Here is a 19,908-nt window from a genome sequence, read left to right as displayed (position 1 = left end):
AGTACGTGCTTCGAATCATGTCCCGTTTTTTAATGAGACAGGGATTTTTGAAAAGAGGCTGCTTAGTGAATAATGCTCTTGTGTGCATTCGTTTCAGGAAGTGTACATGCTGTCCATTGAAAGTCTGGCTGAAGTCACTGCTCGCTGCATCGAACAGCTTCATAAAGTTGCAGAGTTGATTCTCCATGGACAAGAAGAGGAAAAACCAGCTCAAGTCCAAGCAAAAGTTCTGATAAAGTTAATGCAACTTTTAATTCTTACTTTTTAAATAGCATGTGTGTATGTGTGTGTGTGTGTGTGTATGTGTGTGTGTGTATGTGTGTGCAGGTGTGTGTGCCACTCAAATGGACATGCACACATACTCTAAACACCTAAAGATTTGGATTTTCATGTCAACTGTTATGGTCATTTTAGGAAATAAGGACTCCCTTAGGAAATACATTATACAGCAATAATAATAATAATAATAATACATAGGAGGAGTTGCTTTTGAGATTTAAGAGGAGACACACTAATGCATTTAGAGGTATAAAAATGTTTATTTTAATAGATTGAATTCTTCAAAGCACAGAACATTGAGGGTAACTATGTATTTATAATGTACCAACAGAGAAAGGACACCCTAATATAACTTCTCAGTTCCCTGCACAAAAGCAGGCAGACACACACCACCTTTTTCAGCAACTTTACCTGCCCTGCCTAGTCTGTTCTCTGGGCCAGCTAGCCACTAATACAAGACAGTTCACTGTAGGCTGCATTCCTGTGCTATACACTGAAGTTTATGTTCTCCAATAAACAGTCGTTGTTATTAATTTATCTAGTATTATGTAAACATAAATACACATAATATATATATGAAAACAGTATTGAATCTTTTTGAAAATAGAAAGCAGTGCTAAAAACAAATCAATTTTTATGTCTAATTATATGCCATGGAATATCAGCAGATGTCCAAATACCCCTTTGTTATTACTAAAACAAAGGGGCCAAAGTTATCTCCCAAGAAAGAACATTGGGACACACACACCTACACACACACACACACCTACACACACACACACACACACACACACCATTATTCACATGCATTTCGCCAGCTCACTAATTTTACTACGTCTGACAAGGCAAATTATATATTTAGAAATAAACTACACATTATGTGATAATTCTAGAGAGATGGTATATGTTCTAACATAAAATGCCGAGGACAGCATCTAGCTACTGCCGTGTCTTTGTAGGGATCTGAAGGAGAGCTGAGGCACAGAAATCCCAGGGCATGAGTCCTGGGACCTTGCTCTTAGCACCTTTCCATTCCCTTGTTTGTCCCAACCTCATCCAGCTGTGCTGACCCCTAGCGGGTTGGTTGGTTCAGTGAGTGCCCTCCCACCGCCTGCCCAAGAGCACACCGCATGATTCTCTGATGTCTTCTGGCCTCACCCACAATGATTTCTTCAGACAAATTTCAGATGGATGGATGGATAGATGGATGGATGGATGGATGGATGGATGGATGGATGGATGGATGCCTCCATGTGGTTCATCATCCCTGATACTTAGGCCTAGGGGTATAGTTCGGTGGCGAGCCTGTGAGCACATGGAGGCCCTAGGCCCATCCCCCAGCATCATACAGAAGGAATGAAGGGCAGGGAGATGTCTGACTCAGTGAAGTACTTGCTGTGATCACCTGAGCACCAGACTTAAATCCCCAGCTTCCAAATAAAACAACAGACAGAGCTGCAGGCACCTGTAATTTCAGAGTTAGGGAGGTGGGAAGAAAAGGGTCCATCCCTCCTTCCCCCAGTGTGCACATAGAACATATGTGCATATATATATGCACATATAAACACCTACACACACACACCTCTGAATATTTAGGTTAGACAGAGTCTAACAAAACAGAACAAACCATCTTCTTTGCTTTCAGTAGCTCCACTAACATGCAATATTCTTAATCCAGAGAGTGTCTCTGGTGCCATTTTATTCACTATAAATCACACACTGTAATTGTTAGGAGAAAATCAGACAGAACACACATTGTTTGGCGATTGTATTGTTTTCAGTTTTTGTCATCTGCAGTTAGTATAAACATTCTGATTAATTTTGTCTTTCTTGCTTTATTTTTTTGGAGTAAAGACTTACTTAAAAATGAATGGCCAAAGAAAAGTCCACATTTTGAGAAATGTTGTAAAGAAAATTTCCAGGGATCATTATTTTGAGGCAAGTGGGAATAACACAATCAGGATACAGAATCTGGATATGGTAGAGCATGTCCATAGTCCCAAATCTCTGTAGGCTGAGGCAGGAGGATCTCTGTAAGTCAAGGCAGGCCAGATGGGGACACATAGTGACACACTGCTGAAAAGGAATGGAAGGATTTGGGTGCTGGCTGAGCCACGCCCAAGACCTTGGGTTGTTCTCCTGCACTAAGAGGGGTGTGTGCGTGCGCGCGCGCGCATGCATGAGTGACTGCCTGAGTTTGCGTTTTAATCCCCTTTCTACACTCGCCACTGTGTGTTCCATGCAGGTTACTCAGTAGATTCAGTTTAGCCATTAGATGACGTGTGAACGAGTGCCTCACTGAACCTTCGTTATTTTAAAATGACCCAGACACTGGAGGGAAGTCACCTGACCTGAGTTTCCACCCCTGTGAAAAAGATGTTCAAACCCAAAATTTCCATGCACGTCACTTTGAATCTAAAAGGAGGGCAAATTAATTAGAGGATTATTCCTTAACTAAACATGGAAATAAAACTGTGAGTCGTGAATGATTGTTGAGGACGACTGCACATTTCTGTAGAGCGACTTCAAACTCAGGCACTGCCTTTTTGACGTCATACCGTCGTTCAAGTCACACTAGTCGTCATGAGGTTTACGTTACTTTATAGAAAACCCCACAAACCTCTTTTTTTTTCTTATTTCAGATTAACCACGGCAATGTGCAATGAAGTAGCCTCCTTATCGAAGAAGTTTACAAATTCCTTAACCACTGTTGGGGTAAGAATACAATTCGGACCATTTTCTTACATTGTTGAGGGAGGTGGAACCATGAGGAGACGTCAGGGATGTGATAGCTTTTGTCACAACTCCATAATTACAGCTGTGTCATGCTGTTTTCTAAAATCAGGCTGAGGTCCCCTCTCTAGAGCTCTACCCTGCTTTGGCACAGACTCCAGTCTGCTGTCTGCCTGGGCTGTAGACTTCAGTCTGCTATCTCAGACAGCTGGACTGTTTGGTGAGTGGGCAGATCTCTGTGGACCTCACTTTATTCATGAATCAAAAGAAAGGGTATCAAATGAAGGTTCCTTCCCATTGCACATTATCTATCATTACATTACTCAAGAATCTCTATTAAAATAATTAACTTTAAATATCATCATTCAGTATTTCCCTCAGTCTAATAAGCCACATATGGTAAGAATTTCAAAAGAAAAATTTTGTTGTCAATTAACATGTGTTTCTGTTCTTAAGCTGTTCTTAATAGCTGTGAAATGTTGCACATATTTCAATGTGTGGCTTCTGGTTACATATCTAGGTTGTGCCCTTTTCTGTCCCTTGTAGGCTGGGGAAATGGCTTAGCCAGTGAAGGATTTCATGTGCAAGTGTGAGACTCTTGAGTTCACATCCCCAGACATGCCTGTAAGCAGTGCTCTGGAGGGAGACTAGGGGCTCCCCCAGGGCAAGATGGCTTGCTGGAGTAGCCAAATGGGCCAGCTCTGGCTTCAGCAAGAGACCTTGTCTCAGTAAATAAGGAAGAGTGTGATTGAGGAAGACACCAAGCACCAGCCTTTGCCTCCATGCTCATGTGCACACACATGCACCTGCACATGCATGCAAACATGTGTGATTCCCCCATACTACATACATATGTATGTAGGGGAAGAAGAAATCAGTCATATTATAAAGTTGGACAGGAGGAGCTAGAGGGAAACACTCCTCTTTTACCTTCCTACTTAGTCCTAGATGCAAGATCTGACCCTTTCCCAGAGACACAGGAAACAGGCTTTAGTCAGGGTATTTACAATTGCAATGTACAGTTTTCTAGGAATGACTGGAAGACTGAAACCAGGGCTATGCTCTCTCTGGGGCCGGTGGGTTACAAATGGCTCAGATAAAGAGGAGCTTTATCGAAGTTGGTAGAAGACCATGAACAGCTTTGGTGATAGAGTTCACTCCCACTCTGAAACATCCCTACAATCTGTCTCTCCTTCCACATTCCTTTTTTCTGGGTGAGAAGTTTCAGAAGATCACCAGCATGGGTCAGATGGTCAGATGGCCGCCTTGATGTCACTCAGTGTTGTTGGGGGCAAGATGGCGGCATGTAGACCTACATAGCTGCTGGATTGTGACTGCACTGTAGGCAAAGAGCAGTTCTTAAAAGAAATGGGATTTGTTCCCCATATTTCCACTAAGTGACACTATGGATAAAGGGTGAGTTACAGGCCACCAACCTGTTCTGCTGTCAAGAACTGTCTGGTTTGCTCAGTCTATCTTGGGCTTATCTATTTTAGGTTTTCAGCAATTCCATATCATCATCAGTAAGCAGAACGATGGGGAAATGGAAGTCATTGATAGATGGCTATCAGTGATTAACGTATTGATAGGGAAGAAATCTCTCTACTCCAAGTTACTTGATGGCAGGCTTTGGTGGGCATGGTGGGTCCCCAACACAGTGTGAGGGCTTTCCTCATCAATTTAGGTTCCAAGCTCTTCTGTTGCATCTCCCCACTTTCTGCAGTTCATTAGCTGAGGACCCCAAGTTGCAGAGAGGAGCTGATGCACCCAGGTCTCTCCATTGACCTCCCAGCTCCCCCATCAGCAGCCTGTCAGGCATTAGACAGATAACCAACTGTTTGGTGCTCCAGGACTGTCTGTGGGTTGTTAAAGGATTTATGTTGAACAGGTTTTTCTCCCGGTGTGGGTAAGATTTATCATACTGTTTTCTTCTCCTTGTACCACATCAGACTCTAGCTTAGTGCTTTCCAAAGCATGCACACCAGCCACCTGGAGACCTTGTTAAAATGCAGATTCTTATTCAGCCCGTCTGTGTGAGCTAAGGACAGGGATTCTGCATTGTTAATTAGCCCTAGGGTGACCAAGCCAAGGTCTTTCCCGAGCCAAGATCTACACAGGCTGAGCCAAGTTTCTGGCAGGTGTGTGTGTGGACTTACAATTGTACACATACCCAAACACAAGTACAAACATTTTCAAGTGCAAACATCAGCAAATGTGTGTCGTCCATTTGGAGACCGGGAAAGCTACATCTGAAATGGAGCTCACCACAAGCCACAAAGCCCCCGTCTGCAGCTCTGAAGAATCATTTGCATCCATCATTGTTTCTGCTTTCCAAAGCAGCCATTATTCATAACTTGAAGCTAACGAGTGTGTATTGCTCTCCAGGCTCCGTTTAAATGGCTCACATATCTCATCGATTCTGAAAACCAATGTCATCTTGCTGCCCTCTTTTTGATTGTATCTTAGAGGTTTATTGATAGTCACATAAACATGAAAGCAAATACTATCATGGATTTTCTGGTTACTTACTTAAGTGTCTTGAGTGTTTGAAGAGGTTCTTCCCCACCCCCTGCAAGCCTCCACTGTGGTTTCCTCAAAGAGGCATTAGCCTCTGAAGAGTAATGCCAAGGAAGGAAGGAAGGAAGGCTTCTCTGGAAAGATAGACTTCATTCATATGCTTTTGTTTGCTCCCACAGAGCCTTCCGGGCACAGTAAGGGAACCCAGCCCACTAAGACTGCCTCATTAAAGATTCATCGCTGTAGGCGGCTGTTGAGCATTTTAGATAGGGAAGCCAGCTGATTGACAGCTGAAAAATATAAATAAGGATAGCAATCATCTCTCCCCTTTGGAACACCTAGAACAGGGATTCGTTCTCCATGCTGCACACACACTTGTGGGTTTCAAACCTGGATCTGCAGACCTGTTTTGAAGTTCTCTTTAAGAATGCTCTCACCATGTCACTCCTCTGGTAGATAACCTACAGAACTTGCGCTCATAGGTGAAGTCGGGGAAGAAGGGAGAGAAGGAACAAAGAAAGAAGAAGCAGAATAGACTACTAGGATAAATAAGCGCAGGACTGGAAATTTCGAGGACAAAAAAAAATGAAACAACAACAATGTCTCAGGGTCTAGAGAGATGACTCAGTAGTTGAAAGCATGTATTACTCTTGCAGAGGACCCAAGTTCAGTTCCCAACACCCACAGATTACATATTGAAGATCATAACTGTCTACAAATACAGGTTCCGGAGACTCCAATGCCCTCTTCTGTCCCCTGAGGGCACCTGGACGCCCATGCACACCCCCTACGCCAACATATATATGTAATTAAAAATAAATAGAATAAAATTCGTAAGAATCTCAGGAAGCTATACAGATGCCTTAATTAAAATGTGCAGTGAGGCATGGCACATGTCTACAATCTCAGCCTTTGGAAGCACGAGGCAGGAGGATCATGAGTTTGGGCTAGTCTGGGCTACACAAAGACCAAAAAAGATTTTTTTTTAAACACAATAATAAAGATCATGACAAATTTACCATCAACATTGTAACTTGATCTGTGTGTAGGATAGCATCAGGCAGATTGGATCCAATCAGCTACAAGCATTCCACCACATAAAAGGAGTTTATATTTGTAGCAATGTGAACTCACGTAAATTGCTCAACCTCCCGATTGCCATTTCTTCATCCGGCTAGTGCCTAGGCTTACTGCAGCACCAAGCCCCTCCTAGGATTGCTGGTAGAATTAGAGATGGTGTAAGGAAGGCGCAGACACAAAGCCTGTTCTATGGTGAGCGCACTTCTTCCTCTAAGACATTCCTCTACAAGTGGTGTCTTATATTTGATGTGCTAAGCCTTATGGTCCGAGGCCCTAATCTGTCAATTTCATACTTTCAATTTCACAGAGCAACAAGAAGGCTGAAGTCCTTAACCCCATGATCAATAGTGTGCTTTTAGAGGTAAGTAGCCCCCAGAGAGAAGTATTCCGAATCAAAGTGAATGCTATAGCTACGTTCCTTTCTTCTCTTTTCTTCCTCCCTGTCAGCAAGTGTTATTGGAATTCTAAATCTTATCATCAACAGTCTCACAGTCTCTCTCTCTCTCTCTCTCTCTCTCTCTCTCTCTCTCTCTCTCTCTCTCTGTGTGTGTGTGTGTGTGTGTTCATTTCTGTAGCTCAGCCAGCTGTAAAGCATCTGGTAGAACTGCAATGCCTAATTTCCAAGAATTCCTGATTATAAAAGGAAATGCTAAGCTTGCAGGTTATTTCCTGCCACCATTTCCCCCAGCAGACACAGATTTTTGCTGCCAAGTTTGACCCTGTGATTATTGGCTGCAATGGAGGATTATTACCCACTGGTGATTTTCATAAAAACAGGCATTTCCCTTCGTTCACGAGAACTTTTAGTATAGCTGAGTCTAAGTTTCAGATTAGCAAAAATGATGCAGACCGCCTGCCCATTCAGTGACAAGCATAGAGTCCCCATAAGGGAGGGCTCACTGTCTGCCCCGCCTGCTCACTAGGACTCAGTGACTCGGTGACAGCAGCTGCACAGATGGAAGGCGATCCCAGCACTGCTGTGTAGCTCTGCAGAAAACCAACCCAGGGATGTAGGACAGAAGCAGTCCAAGATGCCTTCCTAGTCTTGGAGAGTGGCCATGGCGTTCTGCATGGGGGCAGTGGAGGCATTAGAGGCTAGGCTGTCAGACTCTTGCACGTGGGATAGCCACAGGCCCTCCCTAGCAGCTGTGGAACACAGGCAATGCACAGTGCCATCGTCTTCACATTTGGATGGCAAGAGTAAGCTCTGGAGATCACATCGCATCGGAAATGCTGCCTAAGAACTGATGGCGACGTTGCTGGGAATTGTGTCTCGTTGCTAAACAAGACGGTCCACGGACAAAACTTAACCAAGTGGGGGCAGCGAGTGTCACGGCTTAGGACAGACACAGTCATGCCATGGAGTCAACTAAAAGGAGCAGGAACTGCAGGCACAAGCCCAGTGGAACAGACACAGCTAACAGAAACCCTGGAAGGCTGAGGCAGAATATGGGATAAGAAAAATCTGTCCTCTGGAAAATGGGGCATGGTGCTGATTACCTGCAATCCCAGTACTCAGAGGTCTGAGGAGGAGGATGGTGAGCTCAAGACCAACACAGCAATAAGTGAAACTCAGTGTCCCTTCTTAAATCTCCCACCCCAGATCTCTACCTTGGCTGCCAGGTTAAACATGTCCATTAGCACATTAATTTGTGGTGCACAAATATGGTACCCAATAATTATCCACTGGCCAAGGAGAAACTTCCATGTTCTAGATACCCTCCCTAAACTTCACTGGCCATTTTTACACTTATCTCTCCGGGGCTCTCTGTGTGGCGCTTTCAGTAAATTGACTGTGGTTTAGACCCTAGCCTCCTCTGTCCTGTGATTTCAGGACCATGGGGTTGACCTGAGAAAGGGGTAGATGATATTGGCCATGCCAGGCCATGAATTTACACATGCTCATATCCCTTAAAGCCCGTGGAAATGATTGTCTCATTTTGAATGAGGTTCTTTGGCTAAAGATCTGGGCATAGTCCATCCAAAACATGTGCTTACATTTGCTGCAAGCACAGACATTCTGAGAATTTCATGATATTGTTGTGCTTCCCTCTCCTCGGAGGAAAATGAATGTTGTTAGGGTTGAATAGATGGCTCAGCAGTTAAGAGCACTGGCTGCTCTTCCAGAGGACCTGAGTTCAATTCCCAGCATCCACTTGGTAGCTCACAACCATCTGTAATGGGATCTGACTCTCTCTACTTGTGTGCATTAAGTCAGAGCATACGTATATGTGTATATGTATATATTACATATTATATATATATAATATATATAAAATCTAGAGAGAGAGAGAGAGAGAGAGACAGACAGACAGACAGACAGACAGAGAGAATGAAAATGCTGTTATATGGAAATACCCACAGCTCTGTTTTTCCTTCTTGCAGGGCTGCAATAGCACCACATATGTCCAGGACGCCCTCCAGCTGCTGCTCCCGGTACTGCAGGTCTCCCACATCCACACCAGCTGTTTGAAAGCTACAGCCCAGACAGATTCCAGCTAGTTCGATGGGCAGGCCACATCTCATCACTGCGTACCATTTCAAGGCAACGGACTTCTACGTCACTGGCCAGACCATCTGAGGACACTACAAGCAATTTTTGCACAGTTTTGAAAATACAGAATTAACATTTCTCTGAACGAATACTGTTTTATCAATAATTGTTTTCTTTATGTTAACTTAAACTTGTACTTGTTTTATCGAAGTTTTCCTTTAATTTGCAGTTCATTCACAAATATATCTGTTTCCCTGGTCAACAAGACTATATTTAGAAATTCATAGGGAGACCCTAGATTTTTTTGTTCAGCTTTGAAATGTCTACCTTTCTGCACCCTATTTTTCTAAAACATGGCTTTAAGTGAGTTCTTATACTGAACTTCATTTTATTGCATAAACATCATAAGCAAAAATAATGCTACTTATTTGGTTTTTAAAAGGACATAAATATCCTTTTGTAGTCATTCGTTTTGTGACAAGATTTATTGAACACCTACTATAAAGGAATATGATATCACTCCAACAGATACATGTTCTTAAAGATGATTTATAATAATCTTTAACATACTTTAAGATACTGAGTAAGATGTTCTCTTAAACCATAAAGTGCTTGCAGAACAAAGTAAATGGGTGGTTGTTTAAAATGTGCAACCCTTCAATTTATTACAATTTTCAACCTCTTTGAACTTTTTTTTAAATTTCAGATTACCTCTAGGGTAAAAATATGTATGAAAGGGGGTATGAAACAATATTTATTTTTGAGATGGCAGTCTGCTATGTAGCCTTGGCTGGCCTAGAACTCATTATGTAGACCAAGCTAGCCTAGAGCTCACAGGGATCTGCCTGCCTCTGCCTCCCAAGAATTAGGATTAAAGGTGTGCACAACTACACCTGCCTGACCTGATGGAGTATTTTAGTTTAGGGTATGTGATGGAAAAATTACAAAGCTGAGAAGCATTTCAACAGAAAACTAAAGGAATTTTAGCCAAGTAGACCCCGACCTGCATTTCAAAAAATGCCCACTAACCCGATCACACACATGGTGGTGGCAAAGGGTGGAAAGTCTTTGGCCAAGTTATTGATCCAGGGAGACACGTCAAAGACCTTGCAGGGAGCAGTGGTCCTGATGCTGGGCTCTTCTGAGACACATCTGTTCTTTCCAGTCTGAGATTCTCTGGCCTGCTTCTGTTTGAGCCCACCACTGGCATCCCCGCCAGCAGTGTCCAAAATACTCCCGCCCAGTGGCTTATCCCAGGGCAAATGATGCCTGTAGTCTGCAAAGGGAGAAAATCCCTCCTTTGTATTTGCTTTTGTTCCTGTGTAGAAGCAACTGTGTCTATCCCCTAGGGGCCAAGTGGATATCTGAATTCTCTCAGTAGCATTTTTGTGTGTCTGTTTTGTTTTGTTTTGGTTTTCAGCTGTATGTCTCCTGAAACAACCAAATAAAAACTCAAGAACAATTTATTTGCAACCTAGACAAATAAAATTCTCTTAAAAAAAAAAAGTCAAGTAAAGGTGTAGCATTTCTCCTCCACGACGTCTGGAAGGTTTCTGACGCTAAGTGTGGTGGTGATTAACTGTTGACCTCTATGACCTCTATGAATTCTATCATTCTTAAGTATAGAGCAGAAGAAATAAACTAGATTTATAATTTTCACACACGAGGGATTTGTGCATTAACTAGAAATACAAAAGAAAAACAAATACCTCCAAGGCTTTATAGATCTTCAGACTTAGCCTCTCCACAGCCGTGAGTCCTGGGGCAGTGGCTCAGCAGGCAAAGTGTTGAGAATGCATAATAGCCAGCATTTGACTCCCTAGCACCCATGTGAAGTCTGTGTGCACACCTGTAATCCCAGCAGTGGGAGGTAGAGACGGGGATTCCCTGGGGCTCATCAGCCAGCCAGTGTAACCAACCGATGAGCCCCAGGTTCAGTGAGTGAGAAGGCTCCGCCCAGGGAGTGGCACTATTAGGAGGTGTGGCCTTGTTGGAGTAGGTGTGTCCCAGTGGGTGTGGGCTTTAAGACCCTCCCCATAAGAAAGAAGCATCGACAGTGGGCTGGCTGAAGGAAAGAGCTAATTACCAGAAAACGCCCCAGTGCAGGAAGCAAAGGCGTCCTTGAACTGCGTAGAAAGAAATCAGCTGCTCTGAAGTGCTTATGATTCCAGAGACGCACCTTCCGTCCAGGCTGGCCACGGTGCACCAGTCTGAGAAACAAAACAGGAAGGGTCCTCTCAAATCTACAAAATGTTGAAATAACCATTGTATTTCTCTTTGTCCTGAAAGAGTGCCGCGTGTGTGCTCACACATGCACACATGCACACGCACACTGAACAGATAAGGCTGATCTTGCTACACAACTTCAAATGGTGTTTGATTTTATAAAAGTAATTACGAGAGCCAAGCCGGAGCGGGTTTTGGGTTTTGGTTTTGAGTTTTTTTCTTATTTCTTTTCTTTCCTTCTTTCTCTCTCTCTCTTTTCTTTTTCTCTTTCTTTGTTTCTTTGTTTCTTTCTTTCTTTCTTTCTAGATAATATAAGAAATTGCCCTTTGAGCCTTTCTCTAAGCGTGCTCTTGCTGGGCAGTGGTTGTGCACACCTTTAATCCCAGCACTTGGGAGGCAGAGGCAGGCATATTTCCGAGTTCGAGGCCAGCCTGGTCTACAGAGTGAGTTCCAGGACAGCCAGGACTATACAGAGAAACCTTGTCTTGAAAAACCAAAAAAAAAAAAAAAAGATGATACTAGAAAATCCATCTCAAAATGGTGGTCCCGTTCTGGTTTTGCAGTTAATTAACATTCATAATGCCACTGGAGTGGCCTTAGACCAGCCCTTCTTCTCCTGAAACAAAATAAATGAGGGGTCACCGTGAGTTTTATTTCTGAGCTATCCTGTTCCATAGGTGGGTTTGTATTTGTGTCCTGTATGTTCACAGGTCTAAAGAGCGGCATGGTTTTCTTCGATTTCTATCTTCTGTCCTATATTCTACACTTTATGGTTAAAATACGACAACACACACAGTGAAAATATATTGATGTTATTTCTACCAGTTCTACTGTCAGAGGTCATCACCGATTGGACACAGAGAGAGTGCAGAGGGTTGGGATTTTTATGTTGGGACTTGAACTAAGTCCACCTTTGTCTGGATCGCAGAGGATTTTTCTCAGCATGAGCCATCAGCCAAGAAGCAACAGGATTAGGCCAGCCTGTAGTGACTGCGACTCACCTGACTGGCCTGCCTCTGGTATTAGTCTCAAAGGAAGTTTAACCTGAAAAGAATAATACACGGCTGTCTTCAACGCGCAGTTCGCGGAGTGCAGAAATTCGGGGGATCCAGGCTGATCTCTCTTCCTGCCCTGCGTGTTCAGCTGGTAGGCGTCTCACACGCGATTTGGAAGAAAACGGCAGCACTGAAGCCAAGGCCAGATGGGCGAAACCTTGGCAGAAAGCGGAGCTAAGCCTTGGAGGCCAAGCTTGCCATCTTTGTCCTGTTTCTCTCGCAGGATTTTTTTTTTAACTATCATTAAGTGCACAGCTTCCAGGATCAGTTTTTACCAATCCGCCCTGCTTCTCCCCCTCTCTAATTTCCTTTCCCCATTTACCAGAAAGCCATCCACTCAGAATTTCAACCATGATTATTCTTATGTATTTACTGTGTGTTTAGTGTGTAATGCATGGTTCCGTTAAATATTCACAATCACCCGTGTTGTGTTTTAGAAAAACACAAGGAAGGAAGGAATGTGTTTGGTGGATGTGCAGTCAGGTATGGGGAGACGGGGTGTCTCTGCAGGCCCATGCCGAGGCATAACCTTCCACTGTGGGACCAGCCACATAACAGTATAGTATAGAACAGAGTTATTCAGGACATGAGACCAAGAAAGGCAGAGAGGGGGGAGGGGAGGGGAGGGGAAGGGAGGGGAGAGGAGGGGAGGGGAGGGGAGAGGAGAGGAGAGGAGAGGAGAGGAGAGGAGAGGAGAGGAGAGGCAAGAGGGAGCCCCTTTTATAGTGAGTCAGGCACACTTGGCTATTGCCAGGTAACTGTGAGGCGGAGCTTAGACAAAATTCGAACAACCTGATTGGACGCTGGGTAGATTATAATTACAATTCCCACCACAAGAACAAAACAAAAAACAAAAAGCAAAAAACAAAAACAAAACCAGAGTCTCAGACAAGTTAGGTAACTGGCCCAGAGTTGTATGAGCAACAATGGAACTGGAATTTGAACCCAGGACAGTCTGACCTCACTAGCTAGCATTTTGAACAAGTTAGAACCACCTAATGTAAGGGGAAAGCCACTAAGCTCAGATTTACAGGCTTAGGCGCGGGAAGCCCCAGGCTTGGGACACAACTGAAAGCTTCAGTTGTGTGCTTTGCTTGTTGTCACGCAGCTGAGAACAGAAACTAAAGAGAGCCGGTTGGAGCACAGCACGTGGGGTTACCTGGCCCCTGCTGGCTCTCACCACAGCTTTGTTATCCTTTCTCAGACTTTTACACTGAGCAGCTCCGGGATCCTGTCCTCTCTGCTTCCTCTTCCCTCCCCGTCCCCGGTCCCCGTCTCCATGCCAGGGAACCCAGTCAGGAACCAGCACCATCCCTGAGCCTTGAAAACCTCCTCGCTTCCCGGAGCACAGCAGTTTTTAATGCTCTCCCCGCCTTAAAGATCACAGCCTTGTGTAGAAAAGCTTTAAGCTGTGTCTTCACAAAGTTCCATAGGAGTCCGAGAAACGTTCTAAAAAGAAATGCTACCTGATGCCTCCTGATTGGATGAAACCTTGGCAAAAAGCGAAGCACTGGGCGCTAGAGCCAAGGGACAATGGGGGTGCTGACAGCGGTGATGGTGAGGACGATCAATGAAGTAATGGTAATAAACGTGTAATTATTTCTTGCATTTCAGATTCCCGGAGTAAGCACTCTTCCTCCAGTCTCATTGAATCCCCAACACTAATCTCATAAGATAGCTATGGTTACTATCATATTCCTTTACAGATGACAAGCTCCGTCAGAGAGGTAAAATTACCTGCCTATGATCATCCAACTCCTAACTGCAAGAGCAGGGAATCCCATCCCAGCCGTAAATAAACCGCTGGACAGAGCTCAAGGACATACTGATACCCGACAATAAAAGAGAATATCTGTCCCTTTGTTTTCCCATTGGCTGAGATCTTTGCTTCTAACACCTGACTGTCCATCTTTGTATTCCTTAGCCTCCCGCAGAGCGCTGCTGCACTGTGACCCTGCCAGTGCCTTAGAGCCCAGGAGATGGCAAGTCACTGTACCATCCACTCCCCTCCCTCGTTGTCTTCATGGTATGACCCTCAAATGCTGAGTGGCCCACTGTTCACTGGAAACTCCGATTGTCACTTATTGACAGTGATGTTGCAACATGAATGTCTGGTGTCTCCAGACAAAGTGAGGATAGGGACAAGGTGTGGGCAGGGGAAGCAGTTCACTGCTGGGGACTCACACAGGATGAGAACGCAATTGGGGAGCTGTAGGACGGACTCGGGCCATTTCTCTGTCGGTAAAAGGCTTTTGATACCCGTAAGCTGTTGGGGCTTGGTTTGTTGCTGTGTGTTGTAATGCTAGGGTCTATACAGAAGTTCTAACTGCTGACGAGTTAGATTCTCACCTCGACCAGCTTTTGTTGTGCAAACCTTGTTCCTTAATTTAAAACTATAGGTTAAACATAAATGGCTACAGCCAGTTACTGGGGGGATTAGAGGTAGGCAGGTCTGGAGTTACCTGGTTGGGGCTTTCAGAGAGAAGGAAGAAGAAGGACAGGGAGGAGGGGGGAGGAAGCTACCGGAAGAGAAGATGGACCATGAGCACATGGCCAGGAGAAAGAACGAGTACTTGGGGTGCACTGCTGGGGAAGCAGCCAGGCCAGCAGTTAGAAAAGTAAATTAAGTGTTACCCCCGCCCCCCAGTAATTGTCAACGGGTCTCATTCATTTGTCAGCTAGGCGGGGATAAGTTGACATTGGTTCTACAACAGTGAGAGCGTCTTTGCTGGACGCATCTTCGCCTACAGAGCCTCATGCCCCGCCCCTCTGCCATATTCTCCCGCCTCCATTCAAAAGCCTCCTGTGGCCACACACCTGTAACCACAGCAGTCAGGAGGTGGAGGCAAGAGGATCAGGAGTGAAGATCATCCTTGGCTACATAGAGAGTTCAAGGCTAGCCTGGGCTACCTGTTTCAAAACAATAGCAAAGTTCTTTGAGTGAAGCCCCTCCCCTGCTTGCTCGTTTTTCCCTAAGGGTATCTCTATACAACACTCTCTGTGTCACGCCTCTGCCTGACGCTGGGATGCGATTTCCACACGCCAGGACTTCTCATTGCTTTGCTCTCTGTTGTGGTCCCAGCACCTTACTTAGCACCTAACTGGCCTCCAGTAATTTCTACTTTGAGGAATTCACCCTTTGAGGCGCCTGTCAAGACTTTAAAGTAGGATTAACTGTAATGAATATTAGGCTAACTATGAAATGTTGTGAAACTATTTTTAAAAAAATAAAGATAAAAAGAACCAAAAGAGTGAAATGTCCCTATGAACTGTCGAGTTGCTAGGTGGACAAGCAGTTCTAGGCTAGTTATGTAAATTAACATGAATGTGTGTTCAAAGCACACTACACACAAACACACAAAACTATAAAAACCACAGAGGCCATGGAATGGACCAAGTGGATGGGCATAGCAGAATTTGACACAATCATGCTAAAGGACTCCAGCCCAGTTTGTAAGTTAAATTAAAACCTTTTCAATATATATTTTTAAATGTGTATGAGTGTTTTACCTAACGTGTGTCTGTGTATCAATCACATGCATGCCTGGTGTGGGAGGAAGCCAGAAGAGGCATCAGATCCCCTGGGAGTGGAGTTACAGACAGCTGTGAGCTGCCATGTGGGTGCTGGGAATTGAACCTGGATCCTGCAGAACGCTATTAACCACTGAGCCATCTCTCCAGCCTCAAGTTGTTAAAACTTTTCAGTAAAAATGTATTAATGGGTGAGTTAATATAAGTGCATTTAATAATCAAAAGAGTCTAAATAAATTATTTCCCACAAGGAGGTAAAACATTAAGAGTCTTACCAGATAAGAAAAATATGGAATATACAGATTAGTTTTGATGAGAATAGAAATATCTGGGAGTCTCTACAACTTGAGTTTCTTATATGCTTTCAGGGCCAATGTTGATGACCATGCACATCTGTCCTTGACTTTCTCAGGATAGTGCAAACCCAGGGTTCTAAATGCAAAACTTCTAAAGATTATGCTGATTTAAACAGAGGACTGGGGCATTCCTGTCTCGTTGGAACAGTCTTAGCCAGATGCTCTCCCTATTCATCCTTCTCAACCTGACTGGCTCTGGGACCTATAACCACTACAGAAGCCATCGCAGACACTTCCGGAGAGAAATGCCCAGCAAATGAATTGACTCAGTGCTTTGGAGATGCTAGCTTGATGCTCAGATGCAGATCATGTTTGCAAGAGACAGTTTACAATCTGCTCGTCTCCACAGATGCAGCACAGGGGCATTCAAATCCCTGCGACTGCAACTTCTGTCTCTCCCGCTCTACACTGATGAGAAAGCGGTAGACACAACGGGTCTGGGGTGAATGAATCTGGGACTCTGCTCTGCTCCACAGCTCTATGCCAGTCAAAAGGAGACCAATAAATAGAAAGCACATGACAATCTCGAGTCCTAATGACTTCCCAGAACCAGAGCATGGGTTTGTCATGTCCTTGGCAGAATCTAAACCATTTGGTGCATAGAGGAAAGTGCTAAATCATTTTGGGCATTCTATGTCTTTTAAAGCACTTCTTTAACGCCTAAGTACTTTCCTACTTCATTATCAAAGCAGAAGTACTCATCATTCACTGGAAGTCATATTCCCAGCCAAATAAGACAGGTAAGAGAGAGATGTTACAATTCAAACACTAGGTATCAGTCACACTTTTACTACTATAAGCAAAGACCTGACAGAAACAGTTTAACACTGGAAGGACTTATTTGGGCTCACTGTTTCAGAGGATCTGCCCATGGTTGCTTGGCCCTAAACACGGGATCTAAACATCATGGCTGCAGGACCGTGTGACAAAGTAGAGCCATTCACCCCATGGCTGCCAGGAAACTGTGGAAGAGAGGGAATGCCCGTGCTCAGCTGGCCTTCCTTTCCCTCCCCTTTCATTCCATCTGAGCAGTCACAAGCCCCCAGCATCAATCTGCCCATATTCACGGGAGTCTTTACCCTTCAGCTAATCCTGACCAGAAACGACACAGATGCACCAAAAGGTAGAGGTGTGTCTCACCGATTTTAAATCCAGTCAAGCTGACATTATTAACCATCCCAGTAGGCATCCTATCCATTTCGTTTAAAACCACATAGTCTCTGGCAAAGAATACAGAGCAAAACCTGACAACTCCCTGAGAGAAATCATGTGCAAAATAACAAGTTTGCTTGCTGAAGAACACCCAGTGTCCTGCATGGCCGGTCATTTCCACCTGCGTCTGCCACAGAGGCAAGAGTTGGTCCAGTTACTGCCAGTGCACCAGTACCAACGGGGAATCCTCATCAAATGGTCTGAAATTGGCAAGCTTAAAGAATGAAAGGCTCATTGGCTTTTAAGAGCAGGAATAAAGCCCTCCGTGTATCGCATCCAAATGTTGCCTTTTTTTTTTTTCTTTGAAGCAAGCCCGTTTTAAAGCTGAAACTGAAACAAATTGCAGGATAAAGTTCAGGAGAAAAATCTATTGATTTCCCTGAACCTGTGTTTGTCATTTATTTAATCACAGATCCATCCAGTCAGCCCACAAACGTGCTTTGAAAATATATTTATGGGAGAGACGGTTCAGTGGTTCAGAGCTCATACGTTCTCAGACAATGGAGCAGAGTACAGTTTCCAGCTCTGGTGCTGGGCAGCACACACCTGCCTGTAACACCAGGTCTCAGGGATGCGACATCCTCTTCGGGTCTCTGCAGATACCTGCAGTCATGTACATAGAGACATACAAATAAACATAATTAAAAACAATAATAAAACCTCTAAAATGTTTAATATATCGACAATTTCATACATACACACACATGTGCACACGCACGGGCATACATGTGCACACACACACACATATAAAATGTATTTTAATCATACTCATCCAATCACTCTCACCCTCAGTATGCCCCCTCACTTCTCTGAATTCCATATTGTAATAAGTTCCTATTCTACTTTCATGTCTTTTTAATTTTTGTATGACCTACTTAAATAATAACGTGCTTAATTAAGAATGTTTGCATGAGCTTAGATGTGCAAACTAGGCTACAGTCCTCTTACTAGTGACAACACCATTCAGGAAAAGGTCTCCGGGCCCTAGCAGCCATTAACTAATAGCTCCACAGTTAGGGGTGGAGCCTCATAAGTTCCCCACCCCTGTGCGGTGATGGAGAGTTACAGGCTCAAACTTGTGCAGGTCTTAAGTCTACAAACATTTATTATAAGTGGTTTGCATTTCCCCAAGAATATTGAGGTTTCATTTGAAATTTCGTTCATACTTCTTTTAGTATGTACTGGGGCTCTGTGAGAGTTGGGTTTAAAGAGGATCTTTTCTCTAGACTGCACAGACAAACCTGGTTCAGGAACGCCAACAACAGCAACATGGTAATCTGGCTTCCCTGAATTCCAGTAACCTTTTGTGCAATAAATCATTCTTTCAGCTGTGCAATAGCATTTCAGGCCTGCCTGCTTAATCTTTAATTGGCTGAGCAGTTACAAGCTCAAATCATACTGTGTGAAAAATATTGCAATAGATCACAATATTGTCAGTTTCCCCCTAAAGATCTCTGACATTATCAAGCATAGCGACAGACCACATCTCCCCCGTATGTTAATTACTGCAGTGTCCTTGGGATAAGGAATAGCATAGTCATCACTTGCAAAGAGAACACACTTGTGTCTTCAGAATGTTAGAAGGCTGCATGTGTGTTTGTGGGGTGATGTGTGCAAGTGCATGTGTGTGATGAAGAACACCTAGGCATGGCTGAAGAATCCCATTTTTGTAAGCCTGTGCCCACATGAGTTTTAAATTTTTCCCATGTGTCTGTGTGTGTGATGTGTGTGCATATTCGCATGTATACAGTCACAAGTGAAGAGTCATTCTCAAAATTCACTGGACATCAGTGCATGGCATCAGGAGTCTCTAGATCATTAGCCACTGAGACACCTTAGTCACTGAGATACCTTAGTCACTGAGAAAGGGTCTTTTAGCTGAACCGGGAACCTACCAGTGGGACTGTAGTAGGCCAGGGTTGGGTTACACAGGAAGAGTGGCGGAAGCTTCGATCCCAGATACCTCAAACATGAGGAAGCCAGGTGTCCTGGCTGGTTTTGTGTGTCTGTCAACTTGACACAAGCTGGAATTATCACAGAGAAAGGAGCCTCCCTTGAAGAAATGCCTCTATGAGATCCAGCTGTAAGGTATTTTCTCAATTAGTGATCAAGGGGGGGGAGGGCCCATTGTGGGTGGTGCCATCCCTGGGCTGGTAGTCCTGGGTTCTATAGGAGAGCAAGCTGAGAAATCCAGTAAGCAGCACCCCTCCATGGCCTGTGCATCAGCTCCTGCCTCCAGATTCCAGCCCTGTGTGAGTTCCTGTCCTGACTTCCTTTGGTGGTGAACAGCAGTGTGGATGTATAAGCTGAACAAACCCTTTCCTCCCCAACTTGCTTCTTGCCCTGACTTAGGCAGCAGGAGTTAGCTCCCTTCCGGCTCCCCACCTGGCATCATAAAGCCAGCTCCACCCCACCCCCATCAGCC

At 44.3% G+C, this 19,908-nt stretch overlaps 2 protein-coding genes across 2 annotated transcripts in view; one reads left to right on the top strand and one right to left on the bottom strand.

The window, feature by feature from the left end:
* Nucleotides 1-10,618, top strand: part of Fam114a1 (family with sequence similarity 114 member A1) — a 68,839-nt gene extending 58,221 nt beyond the window's left edge. Inside the window, exons 11-14 of the mRNA XM_052198812.1 lie at nucleotides 98-237; nucleotides 2,922-2,994; nucleotides 6,917-6,970; nucleotides 8,995-10,618. Of these exons, the coding sequence (XP_052054772.1) occupies nucleotides 98-237; nucleotides 2,922-2,994; nucleotides 6,917-6,970; nucleotides 8,995-9,111 (384 nt within the window). The 3' untranslated portion in view covers nucleotides 9,112-10,618. The remainder of the gene's footprint in view (nucleotides 1-97; nucleotides 238-2,921; nucleotides 2,995-6,916; nucleotides 6,971-8,994) is intronic.
* Nucleotides 10,619-17,853: 7,235 nt separating this feature from the next.
* The window catches only part of Tmem156 (transmembrane protein 156), a 51,327-nt gene continuing 49,272 nt past the window's right edge, over nucleotides 17,854-19,908 (bottom strand). Inside the window, exon 10 of the mRNA XM_052198668.1 lies at nucleotides 17,854-18,086. The gene's annotated coding sequence lies outside the window, so the exon portion shown is untranslated. The remainder of the gene's footprint in view (nucleotides 18,087-19,908) is intronic.

The sequence above is a fragment of the Apodemus sylvaticus genome, chromosome 11, assembly GCF_947179515.1.
Source record: "Apodemus sylvaticus chromosome 11, mApoSyl1.1, whole genome shotgun sequence".
Lineage (NCBI taxonomy): Eukaryota > Metazoa > Chordata > Mammalia > Rodentia > Muridae > Apodemus > Apodemus sylvaticus.
Note: the sequence above shows the minus strand (reverse complement) of the source record. Positions and strands in the feature narration are given on the sequence as shown.